This window comes from Chiloscyllium plagiosum, unplaced genomic scaffold (genome assembly GCF_037043375.1).
Source record: "Chiloscyllium plagiosum isolate Xiang-an unplaced genomic scaffold, Cpla_swu_hap1 HiC_scaffold_10, whole genome shotgun sequence".
NCBI classification, from domain to species: Eukaryota; Metazoa; Chordata; class Chondrichthyes; order Orectolobiformes; family Hemiscylliidae; genus Chiloscyllium; species Chiloscyllium plagiosum.
The window spans coordinates 51,085,032-51,106,321 of NW_028270148.1; the positions used below are offsets into that span (position 1 = coordinate 51,085,032).

The 21,290-nt window shown below is 38.0% G+C and overlaps 1 protein-coding gene across 6 annotated transcripts in view; it reads right to left on the reverse strand.

Moving 5' to 3' along the window:
* Positions 1-21,290, reverse strand: part of prox1a (prospero homeobox 1a) — a 139,486-nt gene that overhangs the window by 102,120 nt on the left and 16,076 nt on the right. For all 6 annotated transcript variants that reach the window (XR_015758436.1, XM_087991336.1, XM_087991335.1 and 3 more), the window contains 2 exons: positions 16,100-16,204; positions 5,999-6,193 (listed from right to left, as the gene is read on the reverse strand). Coding sequence is in view for 5 of the 6 variants with exons in the window: in XM_087991336.1 (XP_087847462.1) it covers positions 5,999-6,193; positions 16,100-16,204 (300 nt within the window). In the remaining variant the exon portion in view is untranslated. The remainder of the gene's footprint in view (positions 1-5,998; positions 6,194-16,099; positions 16,205-21,290) is intronic.

Genomic DNA, 21,290 nt, shown 5'->3' on the forward strand with positions numbered 1-21,290 from the left:
AAGTGCCTTGCCCACCTTCAATAATTTGTGCACATGCACCCAGAGTTTCCTCTTCTTTCATCCCCTCTGGAATACCACTCTAATTTATGTTGCCATTGACATTCTTTCTACCAAATAAATTACTTCATACTACCCTGTATAAATTCCATCTGCCAAACTGTCGACTTACCCATTTCCCTTGAAATATTTTGTAATCCATAACACTTCCAAGTCTTGTGTTCTGAAATTAAGCCCTGTACCCCCTAAACCAGTTACTAAAGTGGACCAAAAACAATGCTGCCGCAATAATACCCCAACCCCACAACACTGTTGTATCCATTCTACTATTGGAAAAACTATTTGTCACTAACTGTTCTTCCCCAGCAAACTTCACATTCATGCAGCTGCTACCCTCCTTTTAGTCAATGGGTTTCAATTCTGCTGGCGAGCCTATTCTGGGGCAGCTTATCAAATGCCGAAAGGAAATCCATGCACCACCACAAACCCACATTCATCTCAAACTTTTACATCTAAAAAATTAATAGTCAAGCATGATCTGCCCTTAAAAAGTTCTCTTTCCTTGTCTATGATTGTCAATTTTGTCCCAAATGACCATTTTAAAAATATTTTCCACCAGATGTTAAACTGACTGTGTATTTGCTCACTTTATCCTTTTAGTGAACCAGGAAGTAATTTTTGCAATCCTCCAACCCACCGGCATCAACCCATTTCCAAGGCAACTTGGAAATGACCAGTGCCTCTGCAACTTAATTTAAAGGTCCAGTTCAAGAAAATTAGACAGCAAGAACTGCAGATTTCAGATCATCAGGAGGGCAGTCTGCATGTAGACACTACGCTAGATTATATGAAGCGAATTGAAAAGTTACACACGAATGGATTAGTTTGGAATGGTTTCTAGATTTGTGTATCTTATTAGCAGTATACTCAAACAGTGGTAGCATATTTAGATAAATCTTCATTTTTGCTTTGCTTACAATCAACTGTATCATGTTTTGCAGAATAGTCTTGTCTAGCTTCAGTCTAAGACACTGATCTAACACACAAGGCTTCTACTTACTTACTAGCACGAGTTGGATGCTGCAGGTGATCAAAATTGTATATTTGTTAAAAATGTTAGTGTGGGTTGATAATATTGACAGAGTACCTTGGATGTTCTGGCTTCCTTGGAATCATTTTGTACCAACAGTGCACACAATGCATAACAATCTCAATCATGGTTGCATACATGTTTACAAGCTTTACAACTATAATAGGAGTGCTGACTTTGTACAATTATTATCATTCTACAGGTTAAACTACTGGATTCTGATCCTGAATAAGTGAAACTCACACTCAACATTTCTTAAAAACGCATGCACGTAGGAGCAGGGCTGGATTTGACTGAGACTTTTATGGTTTTCATACTCGTGAAGTTTTACTGGAGGATAGTAACTCCTTAAGTGTTCCCAAATGTACGTACACACACACACACACACACACACACACACTTCCCATATGTACAAAATAGATTTGACCCATGGATTAATTCACTCAAACTTTTCCCTAATTCCTATAGCTAGTAAAGAGACTGCTGCTGGATATCTACTTGCACTGACCTGCATCCCAATGCTCCATGCATGACACTTGCTCCAAATTACTGCATTATTCTACAGTCAAAGACATAAGTCTGTTAACATCGCATATTTTCAAAATTTTGGAACATTTATTTGGCTGTAAGATTCCACAGACTGAATATTCAAAAATGTTCTCACCAAATGTCATCCATACAAGCAATTTATTTCAATTCAATTAGGCTCATTGTCTTCTAAGAGGGGAAGAGCATTTAGTTTGTTTTTTTTTAAAGCTATAGTTATTCTTGTATTTCACAGACAATAGTTATGTACTGATCATTGTATGTGGAAATCAATGAAACATTTTCATTTGGTTCTGCTGCTTTTTTGTACAGCACACTGCTATACTTTATCAGCAATAAAACTGCCACAGGGAGAATATCTGAAAATAATGCAATATTCTTCTCTCCTGCATCCTTACCAGTGTTTGGAAATGGATTGCAAAGAATCTCCTAATTGCAATATTTAAAAAAAACGCTAAATATCAGAGTGCTTCTCTAACATCAGCTTTGAAGCTGGAGTATGTACGAGCATGCATTAAAATAAGGCGTTACTGATATGGTTTGGGCATAAGATGGGTTCAACTGGTTCAGGACATCCAAATTAAAGAAGGCATAATGATAAATTTCTATAGGAGATTGTTCAGGAGAAAATTGTTGCAAGTTCAGCAGAAGGAATCTTCGCAAAAATTGCCAAGTAAAATAAAGTCAAGAGAGAAAGGGTTGAAATATATGAATACATGATGGCAGAGGTGAGGGTGAGGGTGAGGGGAAATAAAAGGGTACATAGCAATAGAAAAGAGAATAGAAGGTAACACTGAAAAATAAATATGTACACATAATGGTCAACTTTCAGTATGACAGAAAGAAAATAATACCAAAGATTATTGTCGAGAAAGCAAACTGAGACAGAACATGAGCATGAGATTAAATCCACCCTGTCCCTGTAACACAGCTAGAGCTGATAGTGTGGAAAAACTGAGACTATTCCAGTGACAGTGGCCTTTCTGATAGCTTTTCTACCCTCGAGAACAACAAACATTAGCAATTTTAAATTAACTTTCATTCCTTCAGGTTGTAATTGTTCGTTTCCCCAAATACAAATACATTTTAACTCATCTTTCCGTTCTCTCATTTTCCTGCTCTCAGTTAAACTTTTCTTTCCCTCTCTAATTCTCTTCCTGCACCTAATTTAGCATGTAATTCACCCAGTTTAAATTTCTGAGCTGAATAGTAGTGGGGAAGTCAGAACAACGGCAAAGAATAAAGCGAAAACTCAAAACATCAGAGCTGAGTCCAAACATTTTATGCTGTAGATGTCAATCAGTAGATCACTGATTCCTGGGATTAAGGTTAAATTCTTTTAGACAGTTTCAGGAGATTTCAGTCAAAACTCCTGCAATTTACCCACCATCTCAATTTCCCTGCTCCTTTGCAAATTGATGCAAACATTTGGAGCACACACTTTTCACATGCTAGTGAATGCTCAGTATGATAATGAATGAATCTCATTAAAAATGGCGCTCATCTGGTGTCTTGAGACAGTGCATGCAACACTAACCATGGGTGCAAAGGACAGCTTTGATCTCCCAGGAGCTGTGCAGCATCCAGCCTTTAAGAAAATGCTCTTTATTTGGGCTGTTTTAAAATGAAGGAATTGTGGCAAATTCCTAGAGAAACAAAAAAAAAAATTGACCTGTATTATGCCGTGTCGCTAGGAGAGAGTGAGGACTACAGATGCTGGAGATCACAGTGGGAGAATGTGGTGCTAGAAAAGCACAGCCAGTCAGGCAGCATCTGAGTAGAAGAGTCGACGTTTTGAACATAAGCTCTTCATCAGGAATGGGGGAGCGTGGCCCAAGAGGACAGAAATAAATGGGAGGGGGTGGGGCAGTTAGCTGGGAATGCGATGGATAAATGAAGATGGGGGTGAAGATGATAGGTCAGAGAGGAGGGTGGAGCGGATAGGTAGGAAGGAAGATGAGGAAACTGGTGAAATCCACATTGATCTAGTGTGGTTGGAGGACCCCAAGACAGAAGTGGAGGCGTTCTTCCTCCAGGCGTCGGGTCGCTAGAGTGTGGTGGTGGAGGCGGCCCGGAACTTGTATGTCCTTGGTGGAGTGGGAGGGGGTGTTGAAGTGCTCAGCGATAGGACAGTGGGGTTGTTTAGTGCACGTGTCCCAGCCCTGTTGCCAAACCCTTTAACTCCCTCTCCCACTCCGCCTCCACCACTTCCAAACTCTAGCCACCCAACACCTGGAGGAAGAATACCTCATCATCTGCCTTGGGACCTTCCAACCACACTGGATCAATGTGGATTTCACCAGTTTCCTAATTTCTCCTCCCCCACCTTACCCCAGATCCAACCTTCCAACTCTGTACCGTCCCCTTGAACTGTTCTACCTGTCCACCTTCCTTCCCACCTATCCGCTCCACCCTCCTCTCTGACCTATCACATTCCTAGCTACCTTCCCCCAGAGCTCCATCCCCTCCCATTTATCTCTCAGCCCTCTTGGGCCACACCCCATTCCTGATGAAGAGCTTATGCTCAAAACGTCGACTCTCCTGCTTCTCACATGCTGACTGGCTATGCTTTTCCAGCACTACATGCTTCAACTTATGCTGTGTTGCCCATCATAAATGACATATTATGAAATCTGTTCTTGGGTGTCTTGGTAAAAGGAATAAGCAATAGACAATTATGAATAAATCGATGAAATTTGTCTCTTTGACAGGAAGAAATGTGGGCATTTTGTAAATTGCGCTTTCCGGACATTTTCTCACTGGGTCCACAGAAGGTACAATTGTCAGATTTGCATAACATTGAATCAATGACTTGCTTGATGCATTTGTATACAGCTGTTCAGATAACATTAGTGGCAGCTAAACATAAGTGTAATAGTGACCCTTGATAGCCGTTGATATATTGGCAGTGTAAGTACTTTTGGTGCAGAGAGTATAAACAGTTTGTGGAGCATTTCCTTCCAGTATAACCACCCTAACCTGGCCTCCTTCTGTTTCATCTTCACTTTTCCCCTCATACAGAAATGAGGGATGGGACGTAAAGAGGAGAAAAATAACCAAGTATAAATGCAAAAGGCAGATGAAATTTAGTTGGCAACAATTTAAAAAAAGAAAATGACTTTTACCTGCATCTCTCACTGGTTAATAGAGACTGCACAATTTTCTTCTGTGGTGATCAGCAAATCTAGATGCTCATTTTGTATTGATGGAAATGCAAATGAACCAGCAAATGGAATTTGTGGTATATAAGATCCTTACCTCAGTCATTGTGAGCATCCAAAAAAATGGATAGGTAATCAAAAATCCAGCAGAACACATGTCATGATAGGTTTTAAAAAGGTAGGAATTCCAAAATTCTCCCCATTTCCTGATGCTGCCCACCACCTTGCTTTTATAACAATTGCTGTGAAAAACGTGTTAGCAATTACAGTATTGCACTAGCAACTTGGAAGCTCGGAGTTCAAAGACCAATATGAAAAATTGTAAATTTGAGTTCAGTAACTGCAGGGATTAATGTTAAGGCCTCAATTACTTTCAACTTATATCAATGATTATGATGAAGGGACTGGATGGATAGTTGTTGTAATCACCCAAACTCTCACTGTTCTTTTCCAATGCAGCCTTTAGCCCAGCTATATGAAATTCATTCTCATCCTTTATTGGCAACATACTCTGTTACTACCTTCCTAGCATATATTTCTTTTGAAACCAAATATGAAAGTAAAATGAGTATGCTTAAACCTATTTCATTATCTAATCTTACACCAACCGTTATAGTCCATGGAATGACATAAAATACATGCAAACAGCATGAAGATAAAATCTATTGTAAAATATTGGTCAACATGTTGCAATTTACTTCCTTTTTTTCCTGTGGCCACGGTCAATACCCAAGGTTAAATGTTTTGTGGTAGCTTCATCTGGGTGACCTCTATAAAAGCAGATTGCATCATACCAAGAGTTTTGTGACACAGTGGAATTTAAATTTCAGCGACATCAAAGACTAACTGCTGAGAACACCCAAGGTCAAAACACAGAATTAACAGGCAACAAAGAGATCTGTAAAATTTCAACAATAGAACCTCAAGCTACAATTTTAATTCCTTTTGCTTGGCAAACTCAAAATAATTTTAGCAGGCATAAATTATCAGGATGTATTGCATTTTTGTTCAGTATCATTATAATTAAGTTTTCATGAACACATATTTACAGTAGTTGTCAATCTTCAAGCATTAAAACAAAGTCCTGGCACATGGTCCTATTTTCAGCAAAATAAATGAAATTAGTTGAATAAAACAGAGATATCTTCACAAATACATTTACCACTCTTGAGCCACTTGAAAAATGAAACAAATTAACCTGTACCTCAAAATCATTTGCTTTGTTGTAGTGCATATTCAAGGCTCTGAAGAGCTCAGAGTCACGGCAGACAGTTAACTCCTCAGTGCTTGTTACTCCATCATTAATAGACTGACGAGCGAACTTCTCCATCTGGATGTAGTAAAACTCTCGGAAATTGCTGAACCACTTGATAAGCTGTGAGGTGATGCACCTATTAAACTGTCAATAGGAAAATACAACAGAATGAACAGCTTATTTTTCAATTTGCCACAATATATTTCAGTCACTGAAATTCTAAGTCAAATCAAGTGATATATTTGAAAATCTTTAAGAATATTTCAAATAAAATTACAGAAAAATGCTTGCATTATATCCATTTGAAATACATTGTACAATACAGTGCTCTGCTCAGAATTCCTAATGAAGCAGTTTTACGTCAATGTCTACCTGTACACATGGTTAGTTCAATAATAGGTCATTGCAAACACACAACTAAAACATTAAAAAATTTAAGAGATCATTTGATGCTAAGTTCAATTGGAATCCTATTTAGACTATGAACTGAATCCATCATTAGTGTAAATTCAGTAGAGGCATATTTATTCACACATATTTGCTTGTATGCCACCCAACAAACACCACAAGAGCTGACTACTGCTTATTTCAAGATTGGTTGAAGCAGCTCTAACAAATTTCACCACTTTTGTGTTTAGCACAATTTCTGATCTAGGAAAGAGTTTAAGTTGATGATAAAATTCTACATTTATATACTTTACTGTCCCCTCCCAAATGTTTGTTCAGATTAAAAAGCTATGTGTAAGAGACCAAGTGGATCCCCAGAAAATGGAACATTCATGGGGCATTCTCTCACCCAGGGCTGCTTTCATGTACTGCCTCCACCTGACCTACGTGAGTAAAGGTCTGGAACTGGACTTCCATTTCATCATTTGATCAGTTGATGAAAGAGGATGTTGTTTAAGGAGCACATATTGTACTACAAAAAGGAATCTAATGACATCAAAATTCAATAACACCCTGAATAGTCATGATGACAGAATAATTTCAGATGAAGAGTTGGTCAAATGTAATTAAGCACACATTTTCAGAAGTTTACTTTAATAGCAAATATTCCAATTACAGACTTTTTATTCCGTAGTCCTGTATTTATACAAAATACATTACATGGCCTGTACCTTTAGCGGCCAAACACTAATGCGTGTTCAAGCCATACAGTCATTACAGCACAATAAAAGAAAGAGTTTGGCTTTTAACTTCAGCAGGAGTTCAACAGACCCCAGCCCCAAAATGATTTGGCTCAAACTTTGATGGAGTTCTTGGAATTGGGTGAAACCTTCAACTCCTTAAACATGATGGTCTATGCCAGAAGACTATGCTAAAAGCCTCTGGCTTACTGTCCTCAGTTAGACTCAACAAGGTAGGAGGACAATACATTCAATGAATTGTAAGTGAAGCTTGATTCCAGACAAGCAGAAGTGAGCTCAATTATGTCTGGGTCTCTGCAGATTTTGTTCCTTTTTTTGCCTGAAAATCAGGAACTTTATGGAAGAAAATAGTCGCACAAAAATAATTTATCTTTCTGAGGGACCTTTCCATCATCCTCAATGTTTCATCTCAGCAGGCACCCAAAATGCACCTACAGAGATGATAACTTGCTGGATCTGTGTTAATACTCTTGTGCTGGATGGCTCAATCCAGTTAAAATGTTGGGTGAAGTGCCAATATAAATTTAGAATCTGACCATTTTACAGCCTCCTTGATGTACAAAACTAAAGTTTAATATGTTAGAAAATCGTTAATTTTAAAAACTAAGTATTTTTTACAAAAAGAAGCGATTTGTCAAAGAAGTTAACTGATAATTTAAAACTGTCTACCCTCTTCCTACCAATACATCCAGAACTAGTGAAAAGACATTGTTCAAGATTTCAAAATTAGTTTGCAGTATCCATGACTGGGAATTGAAGTGGCCAAACAGAATGATTTTAGAGTATCTCTTCTATTCCCTCTCCCTTCATAAAAGCGGTTAGGTCATCGCGAGGTTGATAGTAGATATCTCTTGAAGACTATGTGGAAGTTTGATTGTGTGTGGTAGCTGGCTTCAGACTTTGTAGCTTGGTGACCCTGAACTTTCATGGAGACTTATTTGACAACAACAAATATTGTCCTCATCTGCAACAGGGTCATATGTGCACAAGGTCAGATAAATCTTTATTAGTCAAGTTAAAACCAATACATTTAAACTGGCTATATATATAAGAAAGCATGATCCACTGCCTTTTCTCATCATAGACATCTATCATTTTTCTTTTTACAGCAAGGGGTGTGCATTAATCAAAAATCACTGTGAGCACTTATCAAGCATTTGCTCTGACCATGAAGAGGGCTGCCTGCTTCTATCAAGCTGACAGCTAATGGGTGTGTAATTACAATGCAGAAAGTTGTTTCTATTCCAGTGAATTTAAGATAATGAAGTGAATGAAAATTCATGGCAATGAAGGCTAAGTAACAGGGAAACAGAAGTGGAGACTGTTGCAGCTCCCAAAGGCCAGCTTGCATTATAATTGCCTTCCAGTTGCAAGGGTCCTCACAGATAATTGACCAGAAAATGATTAAGTCATCATCAAATCACTCTGACTGCAAGAGTTCAAACATGTACTTAACCTATCCAAGAATTATATTTTCACTGTGTGTCTGCTCTGTCTCCATTCAGCCTTGCGGGGACCTGATTAAAAAGACAACTGAAGGACCCCGTTATCTGATTTGCTGCTGATTTCAATAGAACTTAAACCCATTACTATTTGCTGAACTCAGAGTTCTTTCCATGTTATCTCTGCAGCAAAATACACTGTCCAAATTTCCAGACACTGAGATAAGAACTACAGGCCCCATGACAACTACTGTTTCTTTTTAATTCTTTTAGTATAAGAAACAAAACATAACAAAACGATAGCAGCCTGCGCACCCGGGAATGAAAATTGCTTTGACATGGAGATTAAGCTTCAGTATTGTTACAAGACATTGTCCCCTACATACAAGAATAGAGAAAAAGAAAGGGTATTTTTTTCTAGAATGGCCTGTAGATGACCTAATGGGACTACAAAAAAAAAGTAAGTCCACATGACAGTGTTTGGCAGAAGGGTATAAAGGGAGATTTAAAATCTATTGTTACAGAATTGAAATACCAGAGATGTACTGGCCACAGCAGAGCCACTCAAACATGAGGGCTCAGCATTTAAGACTTCTGTCGCTTTCTGCTTATCAAACATCAACAGTTCCTGAATTACAGTTTTTTTTTTAAAAAACAAACAAACATCATAATCTTGATCTTTAAAAAGGTCCTCACTGGTACATCACAAACATGTGAATGCCACAAGAGAAGGCCTCTTCTTTCTGCAGGCTAGTTGGCCCTACAATGGATTAATGCTTCCCACGGGACATGGGACAATCCCAATGTTTGCTGAAGAAATTTCCTAAATATTCAATGAACACACAGTCAAAAGATGTATGAACCAAATCAATTAGACACCTTAATCCAGCTCGGCAATGATCGACTAGGGTTGGACTGATTGGGGGGAGCAATTGGATGGAACAGAAAATTGGATATTTTTCTTTAGACAGATGAAACGTCCTGAAGATATCAGTTGCTCTTAAAGCATTATATTAAACCATATTGTTTTTCCTCTCCAAAATTAGACTTTAGAAAGTAATTTTGTAAGAATGCACACAGTTACATATTGCCAGTTATTAGCAAAGTGCAGTCACAATAAATGCACCTGCGCTTGGAGAACAAAGTGATTCAATATTAGAAGCGAGCTATTGAAGTTCAGGATTTTGTTGCTATTTCAGGTAACCTTCAGGCAGTACAAGTGTATTGGAAGGCATATTAAATGTAAAGTTGTATATTAGTTTTAACAGAGTCAGACAATATATGGACTACTTTGAAATTCCTTCAGCAAACTCGTTATATTAACACTACTCAAATTAATTTTGGCATTACATCAAACATGAGTAATGATAAAATGTCATTACTAAAAACACAAGACCTTTGAATCTCAAAACTGTTGGGATCCAAGTGTATTAAAATGGTGTGGTTACTCAAATTCCTATTATACAATATGATAGTCTTATCAAGCAAATTAAGTGATGAATAAATATGTGTAGGGCACCAAATGGAAACTGTCACCATATCCATTTTTTTGCATGCTACTATCACCAAAGTTGAAAGCAGTCTGAGTCGCATTTATGAGGGTGAAAAAGGAAAGAGGATTGTAAATGGTCCAAATGAAAAATAAAACTAAAAGGCATTTCAGAAAATTTATAATGCTGTCAATTGCACAAACCAGTTATTTTGCTGCATGATATATTCCTCTCAGAATTCATTTCCAAGTTTCAAAGATTCAATTGATTCACTTTTTGTTTCCAAAATAACTTGGGAATATCGCATCAAAATTCAATTACTGCAAAATGTATTTTAATGCAACTACTGAAAAGAAAGATTTTATGCCTAAAGTCTTTGTTCTGATTTAGTTTTAGCATAAATCTTACTTTTACAATTACTGGTAGTATTCTGGGTTAGTAAATGGTCAATGACAGGAACACAGTACATAATATGGAGTTCATGAATATTAAGTTCTCTGAATCTTGGGACATCAGATGATAAAAAGGACAAAACACCATCAAAAGCTTCTAGAAATAGGCCTTAGTTGCATTTATAACAAATAAAAGTTGTTTTCAATAAAAAAAAAATGACCTCAGGCACATTTAATGGACGTTAAACCATGCAATCAAGAGGCACTTTTATTTTAATAATGTGCTATTGCTGGCAATCCCTTGTGCCCACCACGACCAATAGTGCACTAGAATATAAATGAAGTGAACTTCATACTTCCGTAGGTCTCGAGACTGCCTGTCAAAAGTACAGAAAACATCCAGGGCACAGTGCAGAACAGAAGAAAGGGGCACCACTCTGCAACAATAGTATTTATAGCCCTTTTTCTAAAAAAAAACATGACAACTGCTAAAAGTAAATGATTTCACAGTCCTGTTAAAGCCAGTGCATTTACACACGGCTGCATTTTAAGTTTGCTGTAGCAACAGAATTGGAGGCAGATGAGGCCGCAATTTCACATCACCAAGCAGTGTACTAGTTCATGACATGTTTTGGTCTGTAACTAGCTTAGTAAAAGCTGGACTGGGTGTGTGATGGCTGCTCTGAAGATAAAGACTTGAATTTGAGTTAGTATGCAGGCTCCCCAAGGTTGAAACACAAACAGGGGGTGGAGGAATCTTCCCAGTGTCAATGGAGAGACTAACTCTAACAGAATTTTTTGTCTACTCCCTGATACTGACCTCCCCTCTGATAATAAGTCAAAGGGATGCTTGTCATTTGCCTGGCAGTGGTGACCACTTTATATTTTTAAGTTTGTAGAAGATCTTCAGAACTCTTTCTCCCAACATCATCAGCAAATGTCATTTGACACAGGGATTCCAATCTAGTAATGCTGGAGGGCATCCTACTGGGCAACCAATTTCAGGAGGGTAAAAACAATGACTGCAGATTCTGGAAACCAGATTCTGGAAAGAGTGGTGCTGGAAAAGCACAACAGTTCAGGCAGCATCCGAGGAGCTGGAAAATCAATGTTTCGGGCAAAAGCCCTTCATCAGGAATACAGGCAGAGTGCCTGAAGGGTGGAGAGGTAAATAAGAGTAGGGTGGGGGTGGAGAGAAAGTAGTATAGAGTACAATGGGTGGATGGGGCAGGGATGAAGGTGATAGGTCAGAGAGGAGGGTGGAGTGGAAGGGTGGAAAGGAAGATAGGCAGGTAGGACAAGTCATGGGGACAGTGCTGACTGGAAGTTAGCAACTAGGGTGAGGTGGGGGGGAAAAGGGGAAATGAGGAAACTGTTGAAGTCTACATTGATGCCCTGGGGTTGAAGTGTTCCGAGGCCGAAGATGAGGCATTCTTCCTCCAGGCATCGGGTAGTGAGGGAGCGACGTTGAAGGAGGCCCAGGACCTCCATGTCCTCAGCTGAGTGGGAGGGGGAGTTGAAATGCTGGGCCACAGGGCGGTGGGGTTGATTGGTGTGGGTGTCCCGGAGATGTTCCCTAAAGCGCTCTGCTAGGAGGCGTCCAGTCTCCCCATTGTAGAGGAGACCGCATCGGGAGCAACGGATACAATAAAATGATATTGGTGGATGTCCAGGTAAAACCTTGATGGATGTGGAAGGCTCCTTTAGGGCCTTGGATAGAGGTGAGGGAGGAGGTGTGGATGCAATTCCTGCGGTGGCAGGGGAAGGTGCCAGGATGGGAGGGTGGGTTGTAGGGGGGCGTGGACCTGACCAGGTAGTCAAGGAGGGAACGGTCTTTGCGGAAGGCGGAAAGGGGTGGTGAGGGAAATATATCCCTGGTGGTGGGGTCCATTTGAAGGTGGCGGAAATGTCGTCGGATGATTTGGTTTATGCGAAGGTTGGTAGGGGGGCGTTCTGTCCTTGTTAGAGTTGGAGGTGCGGGATGTGGACGAGATGCGTTGGAGGGCATCTTTAACCACATGGGAAGGGAAATTGCGGTCTCTAAAGATGGAGGCGATCTGGTGTGTTCTGTGGTGGAACTGGTCCTCCTGGGAGCAGATACAGCGGAGGCGGAGGAATTGGGAATATGGGATGGCATTTTTGCAGGAGATAGGGTGGGAAGGAGGTGTAATCCAGGTAGCTGTGGGAGTCGGTGGGTTTGTAAAAAATGTCGGTGTCAAGTCGGTTATTATTAATGGAGATGGAGAGGTCCAGGAAGGGGAGGGAGGTGTCAGAGATGGTCCAGGTAAATTTAAGGTCAGGGTGGAATGTGTTGATAAGTTGATGAATTGCTCAACCTCCTCGTGGGAGCACGAGGTGGCACCAATGCAATCATCAATGTAGCGGAGGAAGAGGTGGTTGGTGATGCCAGTGTAATTACGGAACATGGACTGTTCAGGATCCAACCTAATGTCTTCAATGGGTAGACGCTGCCATTAAATTGGCCAACTATTTCAAAAATCATTTCCAGGATCCTGCCAATATCTCTAGGCTCCTGACCCAGAGTTCATCACCACACCAGGATTGTGTGCAGAATGCTTCCTTTCTTGCCACCAATTGAATGAGTAGAACTTTCCAATGGGAGAAATAAAGAAAACAAATATACTGGAATATTTAAAGTTTCGGTCCTGTACTTTAGTCTAAAGACAAGTATTGTTCAGACAGACTATGGAGTAGTTGGAAAACATCGATGAATGATTTCCCCAATTCGTGACAGAATTTATTAAACTGAGTTTCCATGCACAGATGACTCGAATGACAAGAGTGGAGGCCTTTTAGCCCAGAAACCTGCTTCACAGAGTTGTGAAATTAAAAAAAAAGGATTTTAAAATGAATCCATAGAATCTAATACTTTTAACTGACCAATGAGTTTACCACAATCATGGCTGGCCATCTAAACCATGTTCCATTTTCATCAAAGCCAGAAATGGGAGCGTTTAGTTGCTGTTCCAGATTTTTAAAATCTCTAACATGATTCCAATCCATCTATCTTTGAAAGTGCAGGTTAGACCCACGGTTCTTTTACAGCTATAACATTCTCAAATTCTAGGGAAGAATAGTGAAGTCAATGGTGAAACCATTTTGCTAGTGTATAGAGATTGGAAAATGTTCATCCAGTGAAGGCCATAGATTATATTCCCAGTCACCATTTCACCCGCATTGAATTTAGTATGGCATGAATTCAAAGGCAGAAGCTGTTTGCATTTTCAATGTGAAATTGAAAGCAACAAACTGTTCTGCTTTGTGACAAACTGAAGTCAAAATAATATTTTAATTTGGCTTCCATTTGCTATCCTATAAGTGGGTAAGTGGAGTTCTTGAAGTTTGATCTCACAACTCAAATGCAAATTTAATCACTGCTGCTAAGCAAGTCTATAACTCTAGTAGTTTTTTTATTGCTCATATTCAGACATAGATTGAAATCATAAAAAAGAGGAATGTAAAGAATCAAATGCAATGACGACATACGAAGTAGAAGAATTTTTTTTCTGAAAAGTAAAACGGTCAATGGCAACCAGAGAATTCCTTCATTAGAACTATAATTCCAATTGTGTAAATAAGTGAGAATTATTGTTGAAAAGATGAAGACCAGCAATTCCACTCTCAGAATTACTCACGTCCATCCACGCGGGTTAGTAGTCCATTCCAATTGTATTGACACATTCATGAAAATCATCTCAGGCACTATTCACAGTGAGTCAAACCATTGAGAGTGAAGAAATTAAAAGGAATACAAACAAACAAGGTACATACATACATACAAAATTAGAGGGAAAGGACAGTGAATATTTGTGAAAAGTCAGCTCAACTCAGTGGTCGCAACATTACCTTAGAAAGTCAGCATGTTGTGGTTTCAAGCCCTCTCCCAGAATGTGAACACATAATCTAGATTGACACTTCAATACACCGAAAGAGCTGAATTGTTGGAGATGTCACTTCATAGGTCGTTAATTGGCTATAAAGTGCTGTGGGATGTCATGAGGATGTGAAAGGCACTATATGAATGTAAATATTTTCTTTCCAGTTAATCTCCACCTAATTCCTGTTTTCTGGAGTGCATGTGTAATGTTTATCTGATGTATGAGCATTGTTTAACCTATTCCCTTTATGTCACTGCTCAATGATGCCTTATGGGTAAACTGTGGAAAAAAAGAGGCAGCCTTTGGATCAATTGGGGGTTAATCATTCAGAGAAGGGAAATATACACACATTATATTAAAGGGTATCTTGATGAAATTAATGATTATAAATTTTATATTTTCTTTTGGACAATTCAGATCATGAAAACTCATGATATTAAAAGCTCAATTAGTCTGTCATAAAACATTGCATTCATACGAAATACTGAAAACAAATATCATCTACCAATTTCAGCTTTTATTGAAGTGATATTAATAATTTGATAATTTGGGAAATTTCAAAATATGCAATGTCTGTAAAAATATTTTTAAAAATTCATCAAAACTTAATTCTTAAGTCCCTCACTTAAGGCAAGTATTAGTAACCATTTACTAGTTTCTGCTATTAATAAGTATGAATCACATTAATAATAATCTTGGACACATTGCAATGTGGTGCACAAATGCTGCTGCAAATCTCAAGAGGTAAGATTGATTTACAACTCCGCAACTTTTAAAACATAATTACTGCATTTCAACCAAACACTTCATATTAGTGTTACACTCAATACAGTGCAGTACTTCAAAAATGAGGATATTACTTAACACAACTAAGTTTGTTTTCCTAACCAAGCTAGAGTTTACTTTCTCTTTATTTTAAAACTTGCATACATAGGAGTGTTAACACAACTCTATTAACATCTTACAATATATTAAAAGATTGGAAAACACTGTCAGCCACAGAAGGTTGAGACCCAGGAAATGTCCAGGAATTGATTCAATTCAATACTATCTCTTTGTTAATGCTGCATTTTAAAATTAGAAAGAAAAAGTTAAGTTTTACCACAGATAGGGGAAAACAAAATCACATTCGTAATATCATCAGCATACTTGACAAGGAATGTAATGATAATTTTGCTGATATTTCTTCAGTAAGAAGGTACTGTATAGGATCTGGTTGTTTTCTTGAATTGAAAAGTAACAAAGTAAATTCTACCACACACAAGTGAAATGATGACTAAATGACGATGGTTTTGTTAAATTACCAAAAGCAATAGAATGTTATTGATAAAATTACGAAAATTATTCATGGCCGATAAAAATATTAAGTTTTTGCAACAATCTTTAAGGCCTTTGTGGATGAGGAGGGGGAGGCAAACAATTTACAATGTGAAGGGAAAAAAACAACACAAATTAGGGTTAAATAAACCAGCAGGGAGGGTGCAGCTGTGACTGGACAGCCTTCACATTCTCATTTGAATAATGTGGCCTGAATCTGTCAGTTTACGCATTCTCCTTATGCTCAGTCTATGCCACATCAAAAACAAATTAAAGTAGTAAATAGAAAACAATAACCACCATTGTTTTTCTTGTTGCAATGGCTGTGGCAAGGAGGGCATAATCATGCTTCTCTTGCTTACCTTCACATCAGAGAAGAACATCTTTAGCATGTTGGAGCTAGGGTACCGGGTGTAGAAGAACATCAGCTTGGCCTTTTTCAGGTGATTAGGTGACAGTCCTTCCTGTATGTGAGATGCTGTTTGTCAAGGAAAATATACAAAGCAATTATGGAAACAAGGCTGTTTGGAGAGGACCGAGCTGCAGAGCAACCCCTTAGTCACTAGGCAAGTGAGTGAACAAATCGAAAAGAACATCAGCTGCCGATATTCAATGGTCAAACAATATGCACTTGTTCAATTTGAGGTTAATCCAACAAAAGATGCTCATTTTTTAAAAGAAAAATATTTTGTGAAATGCATTTCTTCATCATTAAGCAGAACAGTCTTATTATAATGATGGTTATAAGAACATTTTAATCAAAAGCAGTAAATGATTACTCCACTAATACAGCTATTCATCAGCTCCAACAAGAAATGAAAACTGTAACCACTATTGTGTTGCAGCAGAATAATTCACAATCTGCATTAAAATTTAACAAGTAGGATTAAGATGCAAAAGAAATTCACAAAACAAAAAGAGTATTATTATAAAGTTAAAAATTAAACATGTTGACTCATAGCAGAGAACATTGTATGCCTAGAACCCTTAGACAGAGAGGTCACCGGGTAGATCTGGAGATATCTGACCTGTATAAGGGTACTGAACCAAGATGTATCAAGGGCTCATTTTCTGACAGTCAAAAAGTCCCCAGGGGACAACTGATCAATAAATTCTTTCGTACAATGATAAAGAATCCTATTTATCTGCAAATATTATTACCCTTCAGCTCAGTAGACAAAAGCTGCCTAAAATAGTTCCCAAGAGAAAGTTTAATGAGAGGCTAAGCGTAACAATCTAGAAATTCCGATTTTCATTCAGCTTCCTTGACACTCTTGTTTTGTACATCAGTATGGTTTTGGCACAACTGTGCTGCAGATCGCTGACCATCTCCTTCATAAGTTAATGGCTTTAGAATTCATCAGAAATGAAAATGTATTCAAAAAAAAATCAATCTGGATCCCAGATAGTCAATTAAAGGGTCCTTTTCAGAAGTTATTCCAAAAGCGTGATTTGTTTAAAAAAGACTGAGTTTAAGGGCAAAAATGCTGTTAATTACTTGTGTAGCTTTGGAAGTTAAGAAAAGACCTAAAAACTTATTTCAAAAGGTGAAACCATTGTAAAAGAAGATCTTATCAAAGTGAACAAACTCTAACAACTCAATCAAGCTGGTCCTTTGTGTTTCCGAAACTTAATGATGGTGGAGTTGATAACTCATGATTGACATGCTTCTTGTACCAAGAGGAAAAGAGTTAAAAAACCTTCCGACACCTCCATTAGACAGAGAGTGAAGACTAAAGGAGCATTACTCTCCCCACTGCCATCTGTCATAATGCATAAGTGAAATAATGATAGCAAATGAAAAGGAAATGCAGCAAGCTGTCCTGTACTGGTCCACAAAGTGCAGGATATTAAAGCAATCAATATCTGCTTGCATTGTTGGGTACAACGGAAAGACTAGAAACAAACAAGTCCCTCAACAGGTTTAAAGATGTGTGATCCAAGAGTCACAAAGCAGAAATTTACATGTGGAAAACTGTTGACCTGATTAGATTTCACCTTCGAGATTTTGAGCCAAGTTATGATTTTAAATTAGATTCAGCAATGTATTATCTTAAAAATGTGTTTGTCAATTCCAGCTCAATTTCACAAATTCAAAAATCAACTTGTGGTTTCTACGTTTTTCCAGGAAGAAATGTGATTAAAATACAACTGAATTGACAGTATTAGTTTGTAAATGTAGAAATGCTAAACACTATTTTTAAATTTAGCCTTTTGCTTGGAGATCCAGTGGAAGGTTGATCCCAACATACGGTGTTCATTCAAATGGAAGATTCAGGCCATAACCATTATGGAACATTTTAACTTTTAACAGACCATGATCATATTTTTAAATAGACACTTAGAACACAGTTAGAGGAATAAATGAATTGCTTACAAACAGTCTCAGTTGCAAAAGTAGCAAGTATTACTTATTCTTTTACTTCAGTCATTCTTTTACTTTAACCTTTTGCCTTGGAAGGATGTGAAATGTACAGTCAAGGATTTCCACCTATACTTGGTCAACTCAACAGGCTATACAAAAATCAGAATTAAAGTCCTTCTACAATTTGTTCAAAACTGGTAAACTTGCCATATTCTGCTAATCCAGCACTTTTAGGGCACAATCTCTGATCTTCTGGTTGTGAATCCAATATCTAATGTTGGTATCAGATTACGCAAGTCATTTGTTTTGTTTTTAAAAAGTAATCAAATAGTGCAAATGAAAAACAAAAATCAGTAACTGGTAAAGCAGAAGCTCTAAAAGCCTCTACTGTTGGAAAGTAACTTCACGATAATTAACACTTAAATTATTATTTCAGATTTGCCAAAGTAGTAAAAGTCCCATAAGATCATGAGTTAAATAAAACAATCTTACAGGCTTGCATGTGTTTTGCCAGAAGCACTTTGGCAAACAAGATTATAACCGTACTTATCATATTGAAAACCTCTCAAAGATGCAAATAGAGAAATTGTTAGACAATGTTGAACAAAACACTATTTTAAAATCTAAATAAAATTGCAAATTTCAGTAAATGGACCACGGTGGCACAGTGGTTAGCACTGCTGCCTCACAGCGCCAGAGACCCGGGTTCAATACCCGCCTCAGGCGACTGACTGTGTGGAGTTTGCACATTCTCCCCGTGTCTGCGTGGGTTTCCTCCGGGTTCTCCGGTTTCCTCCCACAGTCCAAAGATGTGCAGGTCAGGTGAATTGGCCATGCTAAATTGCCCGTAGTGTTAGGTAAGGGGTAAATGTAGGGGTATGGGTGGGTTGCGCTTCGGCGGGTCGGTGTGGACTTGTTGGGCCGAAGGGCCTGTTTCCACACTGTAATGTAATCTAATCTAATCTAAAAATAAAGTGCCAGACATTTTATAATATTCATAATCATCTAAAAAAACCTGAATATATTCAAATGGAATATTCTTACTTACAACATAGTAAAATTAAAATGCACAAGTACCAAGCATCTGTAAATCATGCAGGATATTTTAATAAATACATTGGCGTCCATCAAGTAAGCCACTGTTTATTGACATAAGATGACACACTTCATATAATATTATGGTTCATGTGTTGAATGCAACTCTATTAATATAGAGGTTATCAGAAAGAAAAAAAAATCACAATTTCATGCTTAAAGAATGAAATTTGAAGATGTTCATTTTGAAAATTTGTTGCAAGAAAACTAGTATTTTTAAGTTCAACATCAATTTTTTGCTTTTGTATATAAACATGCAATTACTTCAGTTCCTCCATGCTGCACACTTACTGTTCTTGGGACATTAAAAATAAAACACTGGCAAAGCTAGTTTTTATTGCCTGTTCCCATTTCACTTAGAGGAGAAGCTTAAATATAAACTATGTCAAATATTGAGGTGAGTAAATTTGCTTTACTTAGAAATAGAAAATTCATACAAATAATTTGCATCATTTTGGTATAGTTACCCATGACGAATAATTTGCCAGTGAATAAATATCTCAATATTATGATTAGATACTATAAAGGATATTTATTAACTAATTTGGTACAAGATAAAATTGGCAAATTGTAAATCAGCAACTTTTATTATAGCTATATCTCAAATTATAAGATGTAATTTGAGGCTTCATAACATACTCGTTTAAATAGAGCAATACCAAATAAAAGTTGCTGTGCATAGACTGGATTGACTTCCACTCTGAAGGTTTGTGAAAAGTATGGGTGCAATCTTTGGTCTGCAGAACCTGAATATAGCAAGAAGGACAGATAATCTAACAGCGTGACATCAGGGAGATGCCCTCCTCCTTCCAACAATCTAGGTAGGAAGGCCAAGACTTCACTTTTCTGATCCATCAATGAAGGCCTTTAATGACCACTTAAGAGCCACTTGGAAGACAATTATTTCAGATCCATGTTGGTCAAGAAAGAATCGGTCAAACCAACTGAAAAACCAGTGCAGGTAGGCAGTCAGTTTTGGAAGCCAAGGAAAAGAACCGCTGTTCTCATTTCTGATCTCATAGTCCAACAATTCCCATCACAAACCACTCCATAAACACTAAGATATATTGGTGGTGATCCTCCATCTATTTGGGAGGAGGGGGAGTGGCTGTAGTCTTGGCTGCAGCCATGGCTGCAGCCATGAACTGGATCATGGCATTGCTTGGTACTACCTTGATTGTCCAGCAAATCCAAATGGCTGGGACTTCCAGCTTTCAGGCTGTAATTCGAGTAGAATGGCTGATAACAGCCAATCAGCTGCCCGATTGCCAGAAGATCCAGCAAACTTTCTGACCATGGTAGGTCCAGGATTCATCTTCAGGAACCTTTTTTTCTTAAGTCTGAAAATGGGAAAATCCTGGTTTATATTAAATCTGGTTGATCGATTTAATCTTGCGAGATATTTGTTGACGAGAACCAAAAATGTCAACAAATTAGGGGTCTCCAGTATTTCGTATAAAAAGTTCCTATTATAATCAGTCTATAAATAGCACATAAGAAAAGTATCTAGCACTTTGTCAGAAATGACAAAACAACACTGCTCAAAGTGGCACCAAGAGATGGAGCCACATGTATAACCAAATGAGTCACTCTAAATAGTTTAGAAAGGCATTTCACTGTGTTGATGGTTTCTCACTTTGATAAGAAACAATGGCCCAGAAGCACACAGCAAGAGAATTCCTGGTTCTGCAAACACAAACAGTAAAAATTTCAACCCCTCCAATTATCAGTTTGGAGGATAGATTGGTAATCAGGCTAGATGCAGAAGTGGTCTGGGTGGAAAGCCTGCTTCACGGCTCCAACGCTATGGTCAATGTTTAAAAATAAAGACAAAATCAAAAGAATCTTCTCACCTCACTCCCCCTCAATCTGCATGCCCAATCAGAGCCTCTCTCTACCCATTCCTGTGGCCCTTCACACCCTCATGTTTATTTATCTTACTTTTATTTTATTTAAGTTCTTATCTTGAACCCCTTATGAAAAATAACTATTGCATTTCAAGTGTTTAGTCTTTTTTGGAAGCAAACATTTCAACTGTATAAGCAGGTGGAGCTTCCACCAAAATGCTCATTTGATATAGGCAGTCCATAGTG